Below are 21,206 nucleotides of genomic sequence, written 5' to 3' on the forward strand. Positions count from 1 at the left end.
TTGTGTTACATCCAGGGGTCAAAATTGTTCTTGCTTGCCCCAGTTCACTTCCAGATGACAATCCCTCTTTCGCCCTCCCTCTCTGAGGCCCATGCCTTACAACTACGCCAGCGTCCACTCTCCACTCTGCACCAAGTGCCTCTGTATTCCCCATACTTAGTGCCTTGCTTGCCACGAAGTATGTGCTCACTTACAAATGTAAAACAAATCTGAAAACTGCTATCGCATAATAATATGAACAAAAATTGTTTTGCAAATTGTAATTATCCAAAATCTGGAGAGACTTCTCAGGGATATAACCATAATTAAGCTTGCTTTCTTTGTTAGTTCTCTAGTACTTATAAGCACTATTTTTGTTACATAGAGTATAATTGTTACCAGCATATACATTTCATAGACTCCTTAAAAACTTCTAACCTGCATTCCTGTGCTCACTGTATTCAACCAACATCTGTCAGTGAGTTTGGCAGTCACTTGGGTACATGACTTGCAATATGCAATATCTGTAGGTGGGAGGGAAGGTTTGAAATTTGAGCTTTGGGAACCTCAGTGAGTTACGTGATTCATTTCCCACCTGTGAGAAAACAAACATCGGTCAAAACCATTTTGAAAAAATGAATGTTGAGCATGTTTTATAAGCTCTTGAGACAGTTCATCAACCCCTACTTGAAGTCTGTCCTCAAGCTGAATCTTCTTATTTTCCTTAAATAGCTAACAAAACTTTCATAACGCAATTTAGGCCTATTTCTCCCATTTGTGAAACAGGATATGTTCAAAGATGACTTGGAAGTATGCCTCTCATCTATTAGGCACAGTAGAAACGATCTGCTACTTTGTAAGCTTTATGGCAGGCTAGCACTGAAACTGTCTACCAACCACATAGGATAAAGCATCCTGCAAATAAAGTGGTCCATAGCCATGTGTGTACTAAACATAAATGAAAAGTACATTTAAGTGCACGGAAGTAATTCTGCCTTGCAAAGAAGAATACAAACGCATTATATTGTGGGGTTTGGTGGGGATGGATCACTGAGCCACCACAGTGAAAATGTGTATTGTCTTCTTTAATGAGATAATGCAATCCTTTGAGAACACACAATGAAACTGAAAATAGCAGAGGTATGAATATTTCCGAATATTTCCAAATATTTCCCCCACTACAGTTTTCAGTGAGACCTTCCATCACCCATCTTCTTTGGAGTAGTAGTCTTGTTACTCGTACTTGGTAAACAAGCTAGCCTTGGGGCCACGGTGGGGGCTGTCCTGACACCCTGGAATGCTCCGCCCCAGACACCTGCCTGCCTCTTCACTCCCCACTTCCTTCAAGGCTTTTCCCAATGTCTCCTCCTCTGTGAGGCCTCACGAACCACCCTATTAAATACAACTTACGCTCTCCACGTCCCTTTTATGCCCAATGACCAATTGCCAGGCCATATTTTTTCCTTTCTTTCCATAGTACTTACTACCTTCTAATATGCTATATAATTTATTATGTTATGTTTTTGTCTCTCTGCTAGAACATAAGCCTCATGATAAAGAAATTTAGGGATTTTTTTTAGTCACTTATATATATGAAGAGCCCAGGAGAGCACCTGACACATAGCAGTAGGCCCTCAATAAATATTTTTAGAGTGAATTTTTAAATGTCAGTTCACAAATCAAATCAATCACAAGAAATATTCGATCACTCACACACACATGTTAGTGGCACCAAAAATAATTACTGAGCCTTCATCTGAAAAATAAAAGAACCAATGGAAAAAATTTAATTGCAGAACTGGCAAGTTTAAACTTCAAAAGAAAAGGTACAAGAATCAAAGCCTATTAAACATTTGCAATCTTTTCCATTCCCTCATTATTCAAAGATAGGATGACAAAAAGAGAAATCAAGAACCTCTAGTTCTAGTGAAAACACGCTGCAGAGTACAGGAGCTATAAAAAGGCATGATTAATTGCTCGAACATAACTAAAATACCCAACTGTACAAGGACCAGAAGGTGCAGAGACAAGTATAGCTGTTCCTCTCATGAAGTGAAATGTGAGGACTAGACTGACCCACTGGCCCTGTGGAAGGAGGATACTCTGCGAAGACTCCACACGGACACGCCACTCACACCCCAGCAACAACCATATCTGTACTTGGAGCTCCTCCCTTCCTCAGCACTTTCTCCAGCAAGCATATGACACTGAAATAAAAGCATACGGGCATCTTCTAAGCTAATTATTTCTTGAAGAAGAGAAATAACACAAACGATTCACTTTGGAATACCAGATTTTGGAGAGACTGTTGAAAATTGTTGGAGAGTCAGGAACACATGGTTAATTGATTAAGTGTTGAAATATTTATTAAATATGGGAATCCACTACAAGAAAATGGAAGTTCTTCCACTGAGCTGCAGGCTACATCCGAATGCTGCACCCAGAGCTCTCTCAGCAAGAAACTGGGCAAATGAACTTATAATCACAACTCGTTTACAATGGGAGCAAAAACAACAGAATGAATGATAAAAAGTGAAGAGTAAAATGGAAGGAAAAAAACAGATAATTAAAAATGACTGAAAGTTTTATTAAAAGCTATGTTAAGAACCACTGAATTGTACACTTTAAAAGTGAGAATGTTTTGGTACATAAACCATATGTCCATAAGCTGTTATTTTAAAAACTATTTAAAATCAATATTGTTGTAATAAATGTGTTGCAAATGCAAGGAGGTCTTCATTATCACCGAAGAGGAACAGACTTAGTTATAATAACTGCTACCATCTATAAAATGCAGGCAGCCTTTTCTTTCTCAAATGTCTGTTCCTTTAGAGTTTCACATTTTGAAGTTCTTCAGATAAAACATGTTTTTTAAAAAGAAACTAAAACAAGATATTAAAATAGAGCATCTTATCCTTTAATCCAGTTAAAAATACAGATTCTAAACTCAGCCTAGTTTGGGAACTGTGGGTCCAGCATTTTACCTTGCTGCCTCTTAACCTCCCGGCGACCTGCTCTCCTTTCCTTTCCTTTCCTCACATCCCTGCTGGGAAAAGCCCTATGCAGAACACAGGCATGAGGCTTTAGCTCACGCAGAGATGTTTTTCACCCCAAAGCAAAGGAGCTGCAGGTCATTCATTTCATTAAAAAATCCCACCTGATACCTGAACTACGGAGTTGGGGCGGGAGGCCGGGGTAGGGGAGAAAACAGAATGACCTGGTTTGCTAAATCCCGGTAAGGGTTACAGTAAGAACAACGCTGGGGCTAAGACGTAGCACCAGGTCCAGGTTCTTCTGCCTCCCAGAACATTCGATGTGAATCACAGTTCTTCTAAAATCAGAGAAATCCAAGGATTTGTGTACAGAAACAATTATACACCAGTTTTATACCAAGAAATGATAATGGGAGCTAAAAAAAAAAAAAGGCAGCTAACACTTACTGTCTGGCATATGTAACTATATGCCAAATGCTCAGGTGTAAGATTTATGTGTATTATCTCCTTCAATCCTCATAATAATGTCTAAACTGGGTATTATTGCTATTTTATTGGCATAAAAACTCGTGATTAGAGAAGTTAAGCATGTGCCAAGTTCACACAGTTAGTTAAGGGCACAGGTGGGTTTTGAATCCACGAAGTCTACTTCCAGGTCTTCTAACTCTTAATCACTATCCACAACACATTTTTTGTTTAAGAATACTACATCAGGGATTTGTTTTACTAAAAATCGAGATGTACAAATATTATAAAACTATAATAGATTCTTCAGTAATAAAGTAATAATACACAAACACACAAAGAATCATGAGGGAAAGGGTTGATACAGATAACATCAAAAACAATTTTTAACCTTTCACGATAAACGATATCAGGAGAATGAGTAGATAAGCCACAAAAAATTGTTAAAAGTATTTGCAACAGAGATAACTAATAATAGAAAAGAATCCATAACATATTTAAAATGCCTATAAATCAATAAGAAAAAGACAAATGTCCCGCTAGAAAAATGGGGAAAGTACATCTGTGATTAGGTTATTCCAAGAGAAATATAATCACCAAAGGTGCTGTATCTCATTAGTCTTCAGAGAAATGAAAAGTAAAATAACTAAATACCATTTCACCCATAATATTGTTAGAGATTTAAAAATCTTATGATTCTAAATGATGACGAAGGTGGGGATACACGGAGATTCTCATGCACTGCTGGTGGGATGTAAACTGGTATTTCACTTCTAAATATATGCCCCACAGAAATACATGCACAGGAATAGATCAGTGGCATACACTGCTTATAACAGCAAAATACTGGAAAATAATCTATAAATCCCATTAAAGGGAAAATACATTAATGGTAGGTTTATAAAATGGAAAGCCAGGTGGCAATAAAAAGGGATGAATTCAGTTATTTTCTCTGTATCAGCATGAGAATAAAAATCAAACTTTAGAAGTGGCAAAAGTATCTATAGGATACCAAATATGTATATTTTAAAAACACAAAATAGTTCAATTGTGTATGGAAATATTTATGGAGTAAAAGTATGAAAACAAAGCCAGGGAAGATGACACCAGTTGCAAGTAATTTCCTCTAGTAAGGGGGGAGAAATGAAAGGAGGAGAGCATCAACCTATCGTCTATAATGTTATGTCTTAAAAAAAAAAACTACCAAATTTTGTCGACTCTGGATGGTGAGTACAAGAGTGTCATATTATTCTCTCTACTTTTTTGTACGTTTAAACCATTTCAAAACATAAACTTTTTACCATTATAAAAATAAAAGTCCTAAAGAAATTCTCACAAGCACCTTCACATACATGGTGGATGTCATTGGTGCCATGTAACAGGTAAGGGATGAGTTAACACAAGTGTAGAGATGTCTCTAGTACTGTTGCCAGGAAAAGCACAGGAAACAAAAATTAATGGCTAGAAGCTTACAGCAGGCACAGGTTGACTCAACCTTCTAAAACCTCTTCCCAGAGCTGCCCAAAGGACACGCTGCCTCGTAAGTATTGGGCTCACTGTCAGGAATCCTGTAAGAGAATTTTTAAAACCCTAGGTCAGATCATGACCTATTACATAGGACTCAGAAATTGCTTTAGTGCATGTACCATGGCCAGAATTTTTTAGAACAAGACAAATAACAGAGTAGAGTGAAAAGTATACTGCTGCATGTATTAAAAATAAAAGTATTGTTTCACGACAACCTGCTTTGATCTTTGGTGTGTCTCTGTTTTCATGTGTTTACATAAAACCTTTTACACAAATATTCATAAGAGCATTATGTATAATTCCCCAAAAGTGAAAAAATTAAACAAATATCCTTCAAAATGAATTGACAAATAATGGAATATTATTCATCAATAAAAAGGAATGAAGTAGTAATACATGCTACAACATAAAATAAACCATGAAAACATTATGCTAAATGAAAAAAGCCAGTCACAAAAGAGCATACAGTGTAGGACTCCATGAATATGAAGTGTCTAGAATAGGCAAATCTATAGAGACAAAAAGTAGATTAGTGGCAGCCTAGAGTTGGGTTTAGGAGTAGGCAGTACGGGAGAGGGTTGGGGGAATGTGTATGAGGTCTCTTTTTGAGGTGACAGAAATGTATTAAAATCAACTGTGGTGGTGGTGGTAACTGCATCATTGTTTGAATATACTAATAAACTTTGAACTGTATGCTCTGTTAAAGAGATAAATTCTATGATATGCATATTATATTTCAGTAAAGTTCTTACAAAAACTATTTATATGTATATATTTAAAATAGGAATCACTTTGTTCCTGAGATTACACCAGGTGAGCTGGAATCATTTCTGCGGGCCGGCTACCTGCGCGTAACACGTTGATGGAACTCCTCCCACCACAAGCCCTTATTTTCTTTTCTGATCTTCAACCTACATTCAGATCCTTTATTCACACTGAGGTATATAGATGCTTAAAAATAGCTCAGAGGGCCATCCTCCTCTGCGGCCTCTACTTATTCTAAAGCAACTGTTCTCCAGTGGTGTTCTTCCTGATTTCAATCAGATGTGCAGACCTGTTAAGGGCATGGAGATTTCATGGAGTAACGGTACTATATATTACTAAGATACAAAAAAAGAAAGGTAAATATTTTATATTAACTTGTTAGCTCCTAAAAAAGAGGTAAATATTGGGAAAAAAAAAACACTATTCAACAAGAATGCGCCTGGAATTTACCTATAAACAAACAAACAAAAAAGAGGATGTTGTCCTCAGTCCAAGACTACTGTTAAAGGGGAAAAAAAATCAAAAGTCCAAGAACAAATATCAACAGAACTCCTTGGCTGAATATGTCATATGGCTCAGATCCATCAAAAATACTGTATGTCACTCTCCCAGAAGACATATATCATTGTCTTAAATGCAGCTCTTAGCAGCAAATGGCAAAATCTGGTGAATAAAGTCACACACAAAGGTTAAATAGCTTAGATTTATTTTTGTTCAGAGAGACAGGGCCATAAACTGACATGAATGATTTTGTCACAGTATTAAGGCAGCTGAGAGACAGCAAAGCGGCTTTATGTGGCAGAATGACATTGGGCATGCCAATCACTGTCTGAGTTTCCGGCGCTTCCTCCAGTGTTCACTCTCTTTATCGTCATAGCCCTGCCTTTCCTAACAAACCCCAACTCAAACCTGAGGCAAGAGGGACAGCTATTTCAGTTCAGAGGCTCATAGTGATGGGATTCTCACAGGACCTGCACTATTATAACCCGGGTGGCTCTGCTGGGCCAGCAGGAATACGTGGCGGGGAACAGTAAGAGAGGTCAGAGACGCGGCACAAATGTGGAAGAAGGCCCATCCTCCTCTGGAACCCACCCCACAAATTTCTTTAATAATCCAGAGGAAAGAAGTGCTGTAACTGTTAGAAATACATCCAAAATATATAATATCAGTAACATAAATGGTCACAGAACTTTTTCTGCATCTTTAAGACAGAAAATTGAAACAGAGGCAGACCATAAATATTTGCTGAGCATCAACTATGCAGCAGGCACAGTGCTACGCACTAAACCAATGATGGTGAACACAAATGACAGTTCCAGCCTGAGATTCGAGTCTAACTCATAGGGGCACCATCTAATAACATAGCCAAGTTATCCATGCTTTAATCCCCACCTCCCAACCCACACCCACACGCACATAAGCAAGGACGATTTTATGACAAGCCTATGAGGCAAGTTTTACTTTCAATACACCTGTAAAAGGGCCTCATCATTCCTTAATACTGAGCATGAATCCTATAGTGATACAACAATGGTTCATTTTGAAAGACTGAGAAGTGACATGCTCAGCAAGTGTGGAGGGTGAGCTGAGCATATAACTCAGTGTTTAAATCTTAGGGGGTTGTGAACAACGAGAATAAGGAAAGTTATTTTAGAAAGGTGATTATTCCAGCAGCGACGAGAAGAAGAGACACTTGAATCCAAACCCAAAGAAAACAATGAATAGAGACAATTTAAAGGGAACAAAAGAAACAAAATGGAAAAAGAAGAAACACACGCACATACGCATACAATCAGGATTATAAGTAAGCAGTAAAGTGTAAAGCTTGTTCAATTATTACACATTTTCCAAATCCCAAAATAAGTTAAGTCCAGCAACATGCAGCAGGGATGGTTCCCAACACTGAATGTAAATAACCTTTCAGAGACTTGTTTTTTACTGAAGTTGCTAAGAGAAAAAAAGGCACTCGACAGAAATAGAGTGGGGCCATAAGGGAAGTGAACAGAACAAGGTTAAGTTCACAGGAAAAAGACAAATGGAAAGAAGCAACAGGGTCCTGGCCAGGTAGCTGAGTTGGTTGATACACCAAGGTTGTAAGTTTGATCCCTGATCAGGGCATATACAAGAATCAGCCAATGAACTCATGAATAAGTGGAACAACAAATCTCTCTCTCTTTTTTCTTCTCTCTCTCTCTCTCTCTCTCTGAAATCAATAAATAAAAATTTAAAAATTAGAAAAAATTGGCTGTTATGAATTAATAGTACTTTTCCTTCATTAAATATGAGAGAACATTGTCTATGCAAGATCATTAAGGACTCTTAAGAACATCATGCTCAACTTACCTCAGAAATTAAATTAAATAAGAATTCTTAGTATCTCAGCACCAATATCCTTCTCCCATTTTTATCTTGGAGGGTCCTAAGAAGCAACAAAAATTGCTATTCACCTAGGTTTGAAATAGCCTTATCTGTCACTTACCCAGTCAGAAATAGCTTCATCTTTGGTGACAGCAATGAATACCTCTTGAATTTCCCCAACTGTCTTATCAATCAATATCTGTCCAAGTATAAAGGTACTTTCAAGAGGAAGTAACTTTAGGGGAAAAAAAAAAGCCATGGAGGATGAAAGTTTTGGTTCGGGCCTGGAAAATTGTTCACACATTTTATGATGTTGTACAGCTGATTTAGCTATAATAAATAGTACATACATAATCTTGATGGCTACTTATACCCCCTGAGGATCCACAGCTGGGATCCTGGCCAGACCCCTGGCAGTATCCAAAGACATTAAAAATCCAGTAGGGAATTTGTGGAAATCTGCAAAATCAGGTTCTGCGAAGTGGCAGGTCTTTCTGCAGCATCTTGCTGTCTAATCCAAGGGAAGAAATCCCACTTGGAGAAAAGCTTAACTTATGGCCAGTATGAGCAAGTTGTGTGTATGAGCCTGACACCAATATCCTGACCTCACTAGTGAAGGAAATGAAGGCAATTTCTCCCAAACAATCCCACTGAAAAGGCAAACTGAATAAATAAGTGAATAAATAAATAAATAACCAACTAATTGCAAATGAGGCCAGTGCCAAGGGGCATAAGTGCTCTAAGAAAACTGTCAACCAACAGGAAACAGTATGGTAATTACCAGAGGGAAGGAAGGATGGGAGAGGTAGTAGAGGGTAAAGGGGAGACAAATGGTGATAGAAAAAGACTTGACTTTGGACGGTGAACATACAATACAACATACAGATGACATAAAAGTGTACACTTGAAACCTATATAATTTTATTAACTAATGTCACCCAAATATATGCAATAAAAATTAAAAGGAAAAAGAAAAACTGTCAACCAATTCTGCCTAGGGTAGAAAAATTTAAAACCATTTGCAGAATACAAGCTCTCAAAGGCCGGTCTGGGAATCATCGATTTCCCTTCTTCAAAACTCATCTAATGTTCTTTACTTGGGACAAAAAAAATGCAACAAAAGGGCAACTACTGCTAAGTGCTAAAAATCTCCTGGTACAAAATTAATTTTTAAAAAGGAGAAGAAAAATGTTGATTTACCCTTGCTGATAAGTATGATTCTGAATTTTTTTTTCAATATAAACAACAGATTGTAGAGCAGGGATGGGGCATAGGGCTGGTGGGGGATTATGTTCTTTATTCTTCTCTTTCCATTACTAACTGCTGATATTTCTGGATAATAATATAGAATTTTTAAAATTTTATTTTCAAGGTGAAGTTATGTTTAATAGTCTGTGCTGGGGAAAACAGATTTATATCTTGAAAGCAACTCAAATGATGAAATCAGAAGTAAAAGCCACCTAGGAGTCTAAAATCAGTTTTTATATATGAAATATTTATATTTATATTTTTTAATTTTTAATTTTAATTAAATCTTTCAATTACAGTTTACATTCAGTATTATTTTATACTAATTTCAGGTATGCAGCACAGCAGTTAGACAATCATATATTTTACAAAGTGGTCCCCCCTATATTTCAAGTACCCAGTTGGCACCATATATAGTTATTACAGTATTATTGGCTATATTCCCTTTGCTGTAATTTACATCCCTGTGACTGTTCTGTAACTACCAATTTATACTTCTTAGTCCCTTCACCTTTTTCACCCAGGCCCCAACCTCTCCCCAACTCTGGCAACCAAAAGTATTTATATTTTTTAAAATACAGCACACTGAACTCTACTTAATTATGTGTAAAATAACTGTAATTATCAAAAGGGACTACAAATTCAATATTTTAAAAGACTAAAATTATTCATGCATTTATTCATTTAGAACTCTACCTTGTTCCAAAAAGGATTTCAGGTTGTTTATATGGACAATTACAAGAGAAAATAAAAAATTTTAAGTAGATGAGGAAACTGGAGGAGATAGAAAAATTCATTACTTCAATAAGTATTTATTAAACATTTACTCAGTGCCAGGCACTGTTCTACATGATGAAGATGTGTCATGAAGGAAAAGACAAGATCACTATTCTCATAGTTTATGTTCTAGTGAGAGCATACTGGAAGAAAGACAATAAATGTATCAACCATTAAAAAGAATGTCAAATGCTAACAAGTGTTACAAGTCAACAGAGTAATAAGATGCAAAAAGAAGGGGGTGAGGTGAGACTACTTTAGAAAAATAGACAGAGGGGAAAGCTCTCAGATTACTTTCCTTTTGTACTGAATATTTATTTTAATCAAAGTACAACATCCATATGAAAATGTGCACAGATCTGACCTCCAAGATTGACAAATCTCACAAATCAAGAGATATTTCAGATGACTTTTGAGCTGAAATAGGGATGATGAGAAGTTGCACGCTGATGAGCAAGTTATGAAGCTGCGATGAAAATTCATGCTGTGACTTTCACCTGGCAGAAGGGCACCATTTGCCTCCAGACTTTTGGCATCCAACTCAAAGAAGGAAACACAGTTACAGGGCAAATCTTTCCTCTTGGTCCTGATGAGACATCATGTGTGATATTCTCCAAGACTTTGATTAAAGCTGCTAACTGCTTTCTCAGGAATATTTCTTACAATGTCCTTCAAAATATCCATTAGAAAAAACCCTGGTGGGTGATTGAAGAAGTCAAGGAAGTGACTGAGAAGACTGATACCAACTCAGATACCAAACTCTTGTGACCAACTTAAAATCCAAAGAGATTTAAGAAGAAGAAAAATCTCTTAAATCTTATAGCACTCCTCAACCCTGAGTACAAACTGGAATCCACTCGGGAGACTTATTAAAATACCCCCATCCAGGATCTCTGGAGGTGCGGCTAGGAAATGATGGAGGAATAGAAGATAATTCTCCATAATTAGTTTCTTTAACTAATTATGAAATTATGAATTAGTGAAATAACTCCAACAAATTCTCAGGGTGCAGCTATTCTCTGCTGTCATTTAGATATGGACTCAGATATTTCCATGTGCTTAAAAGAATATCTGAGATAGAAGTAGAAATTATACCCATTTCTAGAAATGAACGTAAGTGCTAAACATGGCATCGATCCACCCCTGGAAGAAGTTAACCAGGAAGGAAGCCTAGGCAGGGCCAAGAGTTTCCTAAAGAAAAACATTAGGTTCGTTCTAACACAGAGACAAATGAGTAACCACAATTAAAAAGGACTATTTTATGTGGATTTCTACTGTTTTCTTCGTGAATCCTTTTCCCAATACTACTACTTAGTTTTATGGTCTTCGGCAGGTTAATTAGCTTCCTTAAGCCTCAGTTTTCTCATGCACAAAATGGCTTTACGAATCTTTTTTTTTTTTTTTTTTTACTTTTCTTTTTAAAATTTTTTATTATGGAAAATTTCAGAAGTCTATAAATGTAGAGAAAGTAGAATCATGAATTCCCATATAGCCAACTAAGCCAGTTTTAACAAAAATAATTTATGGCCAATCTTGTCTCATCTATTACTCTGCCCTCATCTTATGGGGATCCTTTTCCTCTATTAGCAAATTTTGAAACTAATTGCACAATTACATCATTTTATTTGCATATAGTTCAGTTTGTATCTCTAAGATATGTGACTTTTAAAAAACAAAGGACAGTAATTCCTTAATATCCTCAAATGTCTAGTTGTCATCACTATTTTCTAACAGTTTATTCACATCAGGATCCTAACGAGGTCCACACTTGGTGAATAGACCTTTTTTTTTAATCTATAGATTGTGTGCCTAATTTTCCTTTCTGATTTACTTATAAAGAAACCAGGTCCTTTGTCCTGTGTGGTTTTCCAAAGACAATATTCTGGTTGCATCCCCATGTTGTCTTCAGCATAACTCTCTGTTCCCTAATAAACTTACATTTAGGTATGATTCAAGTTCTTTTTTGGTAAATATTTCACAAGTTGTGCTATGTAGTAGCATGAGGAATTCATAATCTGAATTCCTCTTTTGTAGTTTTCTAGTAGCATCCTGTGCACACCCCTTCCATAGTACAATCATACTTTTTTTTTTACATTACTCTGCTGAGGCTGCCCTAACAGTTGAAAAATCATAGGCTGGGTGAGTTAAACACAAGAAAATTTATTTTCTCACAGTTTCAGAGGCTGGAAGTCCAAGACCAAGGCCTGACAGTGTTGGTTCTTCATGAAAGTGCTTTTCCTGGCTTATAGACAGCTGCCTTTGGGTTTAAAAATCTTATCTACCTCATAATGAGAGATAATGAATGTAAAGCACTCAACACAGTTCCTGATACATGGTAAATGTTCAATAAATATTAATTATTATTTTCCAACTTTCACTAAATATTTGCTTTCTGTGCTTTTAGTAACAATGTAAACACATCCAACTAGGTGTTCCCAGAAGCTATTGTTTTTTTATTATTATTGATTGGTTACTTATCTCTTTCACTTGAATGCTCTGACATGTGGAACTCTGTAGGTACTTGTTCTATGAAGACAAAGAACATATTTTGTCCTTTTTCTTTTAAAGATGGCTATACGAATATGGATCCTTGTTTAGCATTTGATGTTTCTGTTTCATAAAATTTTTGCCCACAAAAGTGCATATATAATTTTGGTGTTGACTGTTGAATATTAAAATCTTCGATTTTCAAAGCTTCTGTAATCAGTGTACCCATCCAGTTCCAAAAGAAACAAAACACGCACATCCCCCAAGGGGAGTTTCCACCTTTTAGATGTTAACTGTCTTTCTGTATTCTGTTCCCACTCTCAAGGTAGCAGAAATGAAGCCTCTCTGCTGTATTCTGCTTTTATGCTACTATATAACTTTAAAAAAATATTTTCAAGAGCTGACAGAAAATAAATAATTCCAGTGGGGCAGATATAAGAAATCTTTGACCCCAATGTTACTGAATGACATCTAAAGAAATGCTGGTGGCCTTCTACCATTAGGCCAGTTTAGCGCTGTGGTTAAGCACACAGGTAGTGCGGTGGAGCTGAAGTGCCTGGGTTCAAGTGGCCTCTCACCTACCTACCAGCTCTATGAGTTTTGCAGCTGACAAGTATTACCTGTCATATGATTCTTGTGAAAATGCAATGAGTTTATGGACATCAAGTACTCAAAAAGCCATTTGGCACATAAAAAGTAACCACATAAATTACTGCAGATTAAATATTTTAGTATATACTAGAACATATATGATAACACTACTGTAAGTATGTTTCTCTATTCCTGATTTCTCTTTTCTTCCTCCTTCTCAGTATTCTGCTCCAGGTTTCTTCCTCTTCTTCAGCTCTCCCTACTCCTTATATTAACATCTTTTTTCCCTTTGGGGATTATCAGTGACACTTAATGATAAATGTGGCCCTATCGGGGACCCACGGGAGCTACTCAGCACTACAAACCTTACAGATTGCTGCTCTCAGTGTGTCATGACAAGAAAGCAGGCCCCCCTCCATGAGCTTTTAGGGAGGAATCGATTCATTAAAAATAATAGAACACTTAATAATAGAACACTTGGCATTCTTTGAAACATACAAAAGCAAGTAAAACTAAAAAAAAAAAAATTTGTATCAACCCATAAGCTCTTAGAGTAATTCATAACTTTCCATGTGTAGGTATAAAGAACCTGTGAAAGACAGGTTCTCTCTGTGCCCAGTAAAATCATTAAGAAGAATTTCAAAGATGCTCAAAAGAAATATTTACAAATTGGGAATTCATAGAGTAAAAAGAAGACCTGAGGGAAACTCCTACAATTCTGAATTTCATTTTCTTTTAACTATTTAATTGGTATGAGAAGAAGGTTGGTAGGAGAGTTAAAGCACATTAAGAAATGTCTCCTTCCTATTTATAGCAGCAGAACCAAGTTTTGACTGGTGGCAAAACTTTATCAATATTGAGCTACTTAGGTTTAACAAATGCACATTAAGAAAAAACAAGGTTTGTGCTATCCTTGCAAAATACTTCTAAAACTGGAATTCCTGGGAGCCCTTTTCCGCCAGGGAAGAAGTACTGCAGACAATTTACCATCAAGCTGACTCAGTGCTCCCAAGTGAAACAGCACAATTTTAAGTACAGCTCATCCATGCTGAGGCATATGTATAAATGCAATCACAGAAGTGGAGCACTCCTCCTGCGTGCCATCTCGCTGCCATCTTGCACTTTCCCCATTCATTAGTGATTATCAAAACTATGACAAATCATAGGTTTATGTTCTTGGCACCTCAATAACTACTCAAGAATCTAGAACACTTTCCAGGGAAACAGACAGAAATAAGTAGCCCATCTATTCACTGACAACGAAGACTTCTGACCAAAAAAAAAAAAAAAAAAAAAAAAAAAATCTGCTATTTGTAGAGAAATGTAATCGCTGGGTGAAGAACAAATTATTGAAAATGTATGGGGTGACCATATAACAAAATAAATTACCAAATAACCTATCTGCAATGTTACAGAAATCTGTCATGCATGGCTAGCAAAAAAGGAGTAACCATTAAGGTGCTGATTCTTAAAAATAGCAATTTTGTAATTATCAGTATCAAACCATTAGTAAGACTCTGTAGGTGATATCTTGCCCATATGGGTGTCCAGTTAAAAACGCTGTATTCTTTTATCTGCAAACATACAATTCCTTCAGCACAAATAATTTCAAGTCAGAAGAAAGACACTGAGAATGTTGAATATAGTTCTAAGTGCTACTTTGCAGGACTGAAATTACTTGAGACTAGGTTGACAACCTGGAGGAGAGCAAGGTTACCCACAACCAAATATGAAGTCATTGACTGTCGTATCTAGGACTTTACGGCATAATGCACGTTCATTATGGGCTGATAATCCCACTTCAAATGAATATAAAGTATGCATTCAGGTAACTGCTCATGGAGTACTCTTTTGCAAAACAAACTCACAGTAACAGAATTATTATTTCACTCCAAATTGCCAGTATTTCCACATAACTAAAAAAAAAAATACGTGTTCGGTTCCATTTAGTGATAAGTGAAACAAGGACACATTAACAGTAAATTTAAGGTGTGTTATACCATCACAGTTCTTGTGAGCTTTCTGAAACGTTAAATAGTACATGGCTCATTTCCTTACTCTGAGTAATGGCTTGATCTTACCAGATGAGAAGTAATTCCTGAATTAGTTTAGATGACCTTTAAGGTCTCTCCCATCTCTGGCAATGTTAGATTCCACTTAGTTATGTAAATCTGAGTACTTTGTAACTTACTCCTGGGAACGTATTAAACTCAGGTCCTGAGAACACCATTTTTGCATTAAGGTGATGTCACAAAACTGCTAAATAGTACTCAAGTAGCCTTGAGTACTTGAGGGAGTTTGTCATTTAAGAAAAACTCATATAGTATTTAAAATATACCCAGCATTGTTCTAAGTGCTTTATAAATATTAATTCATTTATACAGTATTTTCAGTCTACTTAGAAAATAAGTTCTTATGAAGCTTAATCAGTAGGTGAATTGGCATTTACCTACAGACTAAAATAAACAAACCCATTCACTTACTCTTTGAAATTAAAACTACTCATTTCTAACAAGTAAGGTTATCCCACAAAAACAAAAATCTAGTATATTAACTCTCCTTCTGAAATCCTTAGATTGCCTTTAGGACAAATGTCAATTTCCTCAGCAAATCATGAAGGGGGTGCCGCATCTCTGCTTTCCGGTTTTGTCTCATGTCTCCCCTAAACCCTAACTTTCCAGCTACCAAAATGTGTCCTGACTCCCACGTGCCTATGTATTTGCCACCCCTCGGCTGTGATATTCCAGTCCTCTCCCTTTAATCTGGCCAATTCCTACGCGCTCTCAAAACGCAGCTCACACAGCACCTCCCCTCCGAGAGTCCATCCTGGCCTTTCGCCTGGGTTCAATAACAGGTCTTCTCTGCTTCCACAGCCTTCTGTGATCACCTCCAGAAAACCACACAGACGGGCACAATGTAACTGCTTCTTCACCCATCCATCGTCCCACTTGTCTGTAAATCCCTTAAAAGCTAAAACTGTGTCTTTTCTCTTTTCAATCCCCAGGGCCTTGCACACAAATTGGTACACAGAAGCAGCTCAAGTAAATATAAGCCATTAGCTCTGACTGGTGTGGCTCGGTGGGTTGGGTGTTGTTCCCTAAACCAAAAGGTCACCAAGAGTCCCCATCAGGGTATGTGCCTGGGTTGTGTGCCAGGTCCCCAGTCGGGAGTGTGTGACAGGCAACTGATTGATAGAAGTTGTTTCTCTTGCACATAAATGTTTCTTTCCCCCTCTTTTTCCCACTCTTCCCCTCTCCCTAAAAATAAATAAAATCTTTTTTTTTAAAGCCTTTAAATAAACCAACAAATGAGTATATGGTTTGTTAGGTGACAGAAAATCATCCTACTTTTATTTCTGAAGTAGAAAGAAATTTGCTAAGACTATCTATGGGTAACTAAGGTGTCATAAATTATATCTATTGAATTACCAAAGAAATAACAAGGGCCAGATAGAGGGGTGGGAAAGAGTAGGTTTACAGTTGTAATACAAATAATACAATCGTTAAATAATACAAGAATATAAACTATGTGTTTGGCATACTTACAGCTGTAAACCTACTTTTGCCCACCCCTGTACAATCAATATACGTTTTCAGGTCAAATTACAGCTCCTGAGGAAACTAGAAATGCCAAAATACAGAGGAAATCCTTAGTTTCCTAACTGTAGGAAAAGTTAGCATATGGCAGTAGGTCTTCACAATTCTGCCAGAGTCAGTCCTCATATCAATGATTTCTAACTACAGTTTAAGGAGCACAGTAAGCTGCAAGGCTCCCCAGGAGAACCAGACATCCAACCAGATACACTGTGTGTACTTCACTATGTGCCAGGCACTGAGGCGATTTCCTGTAATAATTACTTCAATGACAAGACAGTATCTTCACTTTCATTTCTGCCTTGAATAAATAATCAATTCATGCTGTTTAACCTAAATCCTACACATTCATTCACACCTCACCCAAAGCCAGAGCCATTCTTCTCAATTGTGAGGTTTATTGCTGTAGAAAACAAATTGCAGGGGCCCAAGGTGTCTTCTACTCCAAGTGGAGACGCCCAAAAACCAAAGGACTGCAAAAGCGGAGCTCCATAAATGAGGAGAAAAGGAGGAGGACTGGCCTGTTTTCCCAAAGTGGTGATCTTTCACAAACACAGAGAATGGCAGAGGTCCCCGCAGACATTACTAGTATGAGGCAGAGAATCAGCATTTCCAGACTCAATCCTACGGTTTTCCTTCTCTGCATCTCTACTTCCTTCTGTCTTGCTTCCTCTCCGAGAAAGTCTTTGGATTTTTTTTTAAAGCACTGGCTATATCAGCAACAATTCACACTGTGGGAAACTCTACAGGATAAAAGACCCCATGTCTTCAGTGAGTAAATTGCAAGGAAAAACAAAGAAATAGAGGAAACTTTGCATTAAAGAGACTTAAAAAACAAACAAACAAAAATCCCACTAATTACAGTCAAAAGACATTATCTGGTTCCTGAATCAAATAAACATAAATACATATGTATTATATTTACATATATTTACATATACTTACATATCTTAACATATTTATATACTGAATATATTTACATATTAGACATAATATGGTTACATTTTTTAGAGAATCTATATCTTTTAGAGATGCATAGTGAAATAATTTTAAATAAAATAACATGATTTGATTCCAAATAATATAGCAAAGGGAAGTAACTAGGTAGGATATAGGTACAAGATTGGTAACTGAGTTGATTAATTGCTAATTAATATGAGTTGCTAATTGTGGAAGCTTGGGGCTCACTACAATATTCTACTTCTGCATGGGTTTGAAATTTATTCCTCCATAGGAATAATTATAATGTATTGAAAAATAAGTACCCCTGCTTTTTCAGTTTTACTATGGAAACAAGTTAAAATGAAAAAGGAAAATAGTTATTTACCAAACATTAACTCAAATAATGGAATCTTTCATTAAAGGCTTGCCATATTAGGTTTCTTTCTACAATAATCTAACTTTCATGACTATTACTACAGTTCTTTAAACTAATTCCTCATTTATATTAAAATTTTAACATTGGTCTACAAATACAAATTTAAATAGTATTTTTCTATTTTTTACATATTTTTCATGTACAGATAAATTATAAGTTTGCTTCAGTTAAGTTTACAAATTTTCAACTACATGAACGAGTTCTATCTTAATATGCACTTACGAGTAGGTGAACTGGTTGCCAGACTGATGTATATAAATTCAAAAAAGTTTACAGAGCCCGAAATATTTACTGAAATTAACCAGTAAATTCAAAATAATTTTCAGGCATACCTGTGAATGTGTGATATTGATCTAAATACTAGTAACTGATAAAACTTAGATTTTTAAAAAACATAATTTACAAATACCCAGTAAATAACATGGCCCTAGTTACACCAGGCTGCTACCAACGAAGAAAGAGGGGAAGGGGATGCCTTTTCTGGAAAGTGGAGGTGAACGAGAACATCTCTGGTGCCCACATATTGGGTTGATAACCTTGCAATTTCGCTTATTTTTATGGTTTGAGTTTAGTTAAGGATGTCTAGGTTTGTTTTTCCAAATTTTTAATAGTACTGATTGTGGTTTAAATCATTTATAAAGTCTTCTCTTTGAGCATTACAATAACCACAACAATAAAGACGCAAATTCTGCCTGGATGTTAAGATCCCTTCTTGCCCAAGCATGGACTTGCTTTTACTTGAGAGAGGTGAGAGGGTGTCCACCCTTTTGCTCAGTTGTCGCTCTGCTGGAGGCATCCTACACAAACTCCTCTCAAGCAAAGTCCCTGGCCTGTAACTGTTTGGAGGTTTTGTCCCCCTTTCCGTTCTTCTTTTTGCACAGGGAGCGCCCTGCAGGACTAGCATTAGGATTACGCTCATTTCACCTAAGACACTGCATCTCCAGGGCAACCGAAAGCAAACGCGGAGTGGCGGGTGGGCAGGGCCGCGCAGAGGACCACCCTCTCCGGACCGCGCCTCTCACCTGAGCGCCGCCAGGGTCGCCCCGCACCCGTGTGTTCAGCGCGTCGTGCCCAGTTTCATCTTCGCCGCCAGAGCGGTAGATGAGCCGGAGTGGCACGATGCTCTGGCGCTCCAGGAAGCGGTTTTCGTTCCTCCTCTCCGACTCCGTCAACGAGGCGTCTCCTCCAGGCAGGAAGGGAAGAAGGAGGGTATGGGGAGAAAAGCCGAAAATAATGACCCTGACTCACACTACTCAGTCCTGCGGCGAGACCCCTCCCCTCTGAAAATTCCACCGCCCCCTCCCTCCCGGACCCCAGCTGGGAAGGACGCAGACACCAGCCGGAGAGCTTTGGACCAGCTCCTCTCAGAGCATCCAGGATCGGGGCCCAGAAGCAGAGCACCCCTTTCCCATCCTCTGCATGTCTCTTCTTCAAAAGAAAAACAGGCATTTGACCGAATGCTTCTAATGCATCCGCGCGCCCCCACACGTATTTTTGCTCCACTTCTCACCACCCTTCCAAATAAAAAATCTCCCCGCGCACTCGGAAATGGGGATGCTCCTTTGCCGTGCGCTTGAGGGCTGCAGAGATTCCCGGCAAATGGTGTGTCCCTAAGCCACAGACGGTGGCGAACTTACCTGCCCGGCCGCAGCGCGCCGGGGGGCAGGTCCCCAGTGCGCAGAGCAGCAGCAAGGGCACGGACGCAGCCGCTCCCCGCATGGTGCTCCCGTCAGCCCGCCTCGCTGGAAACGCTCAGCTCCTCATGCCCGGGCAGCCGGTCCGGCTCCCTCGTCCGGCGCCCCCCGGTTTGCCTGGGCCGCCCCTTCCCAGCCCCGGCCGGTGCTGCAGCGGCCGTGGCGCTGCAGCCTCCACCGCGGCGCTGCCTCAGTGCTGCATTGTGCTCCGCGGGCGCTTCCGCTGGTGGGGGGGAGCGAGCGAGTGCTGCATTGGGCGGTTGGCTGTAGCTAAGTGGTTTCTAGCGCCTCCCACCTCATCCCTTGGCAAAGGCTCCGGCGGGCGACGAGCGCTCTGCAGGGAGCGAGCGCCTGGTGCACTCGCCCCCAGCGCGCGCGGGCAGGGGCGCGCGCCCCAGAGGCGCTGGGAAATGTAGTTCTCTCTCGCGCCCCGCTCATCTCCACCAAGGCGCGGACTGTCGTAACCGCGAGGTCTTCTACAGCCTGAAGACAAGAGGGAGAAAAAGGGCGCAAGAGAGAGGTCATCTCTGGAAGGCCTCTTGGCACCGAGGATATCCAACCACGCGGCTGCGGGAGCTGGTCTTCATCCACTTCGTCCACGAAGAACTGTATTAATGTTTTCTACAAATTTAATAGTTAATTATTATCAGGGAATTATATCCTCAAGGGTACATGGTAAGTTAATCACTAAACAAGTGTTGATTGAGGACTTACTATGTGCCCGGCAGTTAACTAAGCACAGAGGACACAACTGTGAACGACACTGGTGAAAGAGGCACCTGCTCTTGGGCACAGTTGAGTAAACACATTGAGTAAATACAATGCACTGTGAATAGTGTCCTGGTAATGCTAGAGGAGGGTCATTACCTCGGCCAGGGGGAGGCAGGGAGAGCCTCCTGAAGAAGGTCTACACAGGCGCTTGAAGGATGTGTTGGATTTAGCTCAGCTCTCCAGGGTGTCTTATCCTTTCTCTAGTATCTGTCTGTTTCAAGCCTATATTTGAAAACCGGACTTGGGAAGCTACTTCTCAGCTGCTTATGCCATTTTTCTTTTTAATTCCAAATGTTAGAAACTCTTGAGAATAAGACAGTAACAAAATAATTGTCAATACAATTAACCCTTGTGTGGTAAGACTGCATAATTTTTCAGCGGTCACATATATAGTCATGTTAATCTTAGGTCAACAACTTGATAAGTATTATCATTCCCATATCAGAGAGGAGGAAATAAAGGCTTAGGGCCGTGCCTTTCAAACACTGTAGGCACTAGCCACATCTAGCTATTTAAATTTAAATTAATTAAAAGTTAAAAATCAGTTCCTAAATTGCACTAGTCACATTTCAAGGGCTGA

At 38.5% G+C, this 21,206-nt stretch overlaps 1 protein-coding gene across 10 annotated transcripts in view; it reads right to left on the minus strand.

Moving 5' to 3' along the window:
• The window catches only part of ADAM22 (ADAM metallopeptidase domain 22), a 209,409-nt gene extending 189,341 nt beyond the window's left edge, over window positions 1–20,068 (minus strand). For all 10 annotated transcript variants that reach the window (XM_054564359.1, XM_054564358.1, XM_054564356.1 and 7 more), the window contains exons 1-2: window positions 19,799–20,068; window positions 19,184–19,344 (exon numbers count right to left, since the gene is read on the minus strand). In XM_054564359.1, the coding sequence (XP_054420334.1) occupies window positions 19,184–19,344; window positions 19,799–19,880 (243 nt within the window). In that variant the 5' untranslated portion in view covers window positions 19,881–20,068. The remainder of the gene's footprint in view (window positions 1–19,183; window positions 19,345–19,798) is intronic.
• Window positions 20,069–21,206: the final 1,138 nt, after the last annotated feature.

This window comes from Pteronotus mesoamericanus, unplaced genomic scaffold (genome assembly GCF_021234165.1).
Source record: "Pteronotus mesoamericanus isolate MK-2021 breed Mesoamerican mustached bat unplaced genomic scaffold, CSHL_Meso_final scaffold_85, whole genome shotgun sequence".
NCBI lineage: Eukaryota > Metazoa > Chordata > Mammalia > Chiroptera > Mormoopidae > Pteronotus > Pteronotus mesoamericanus.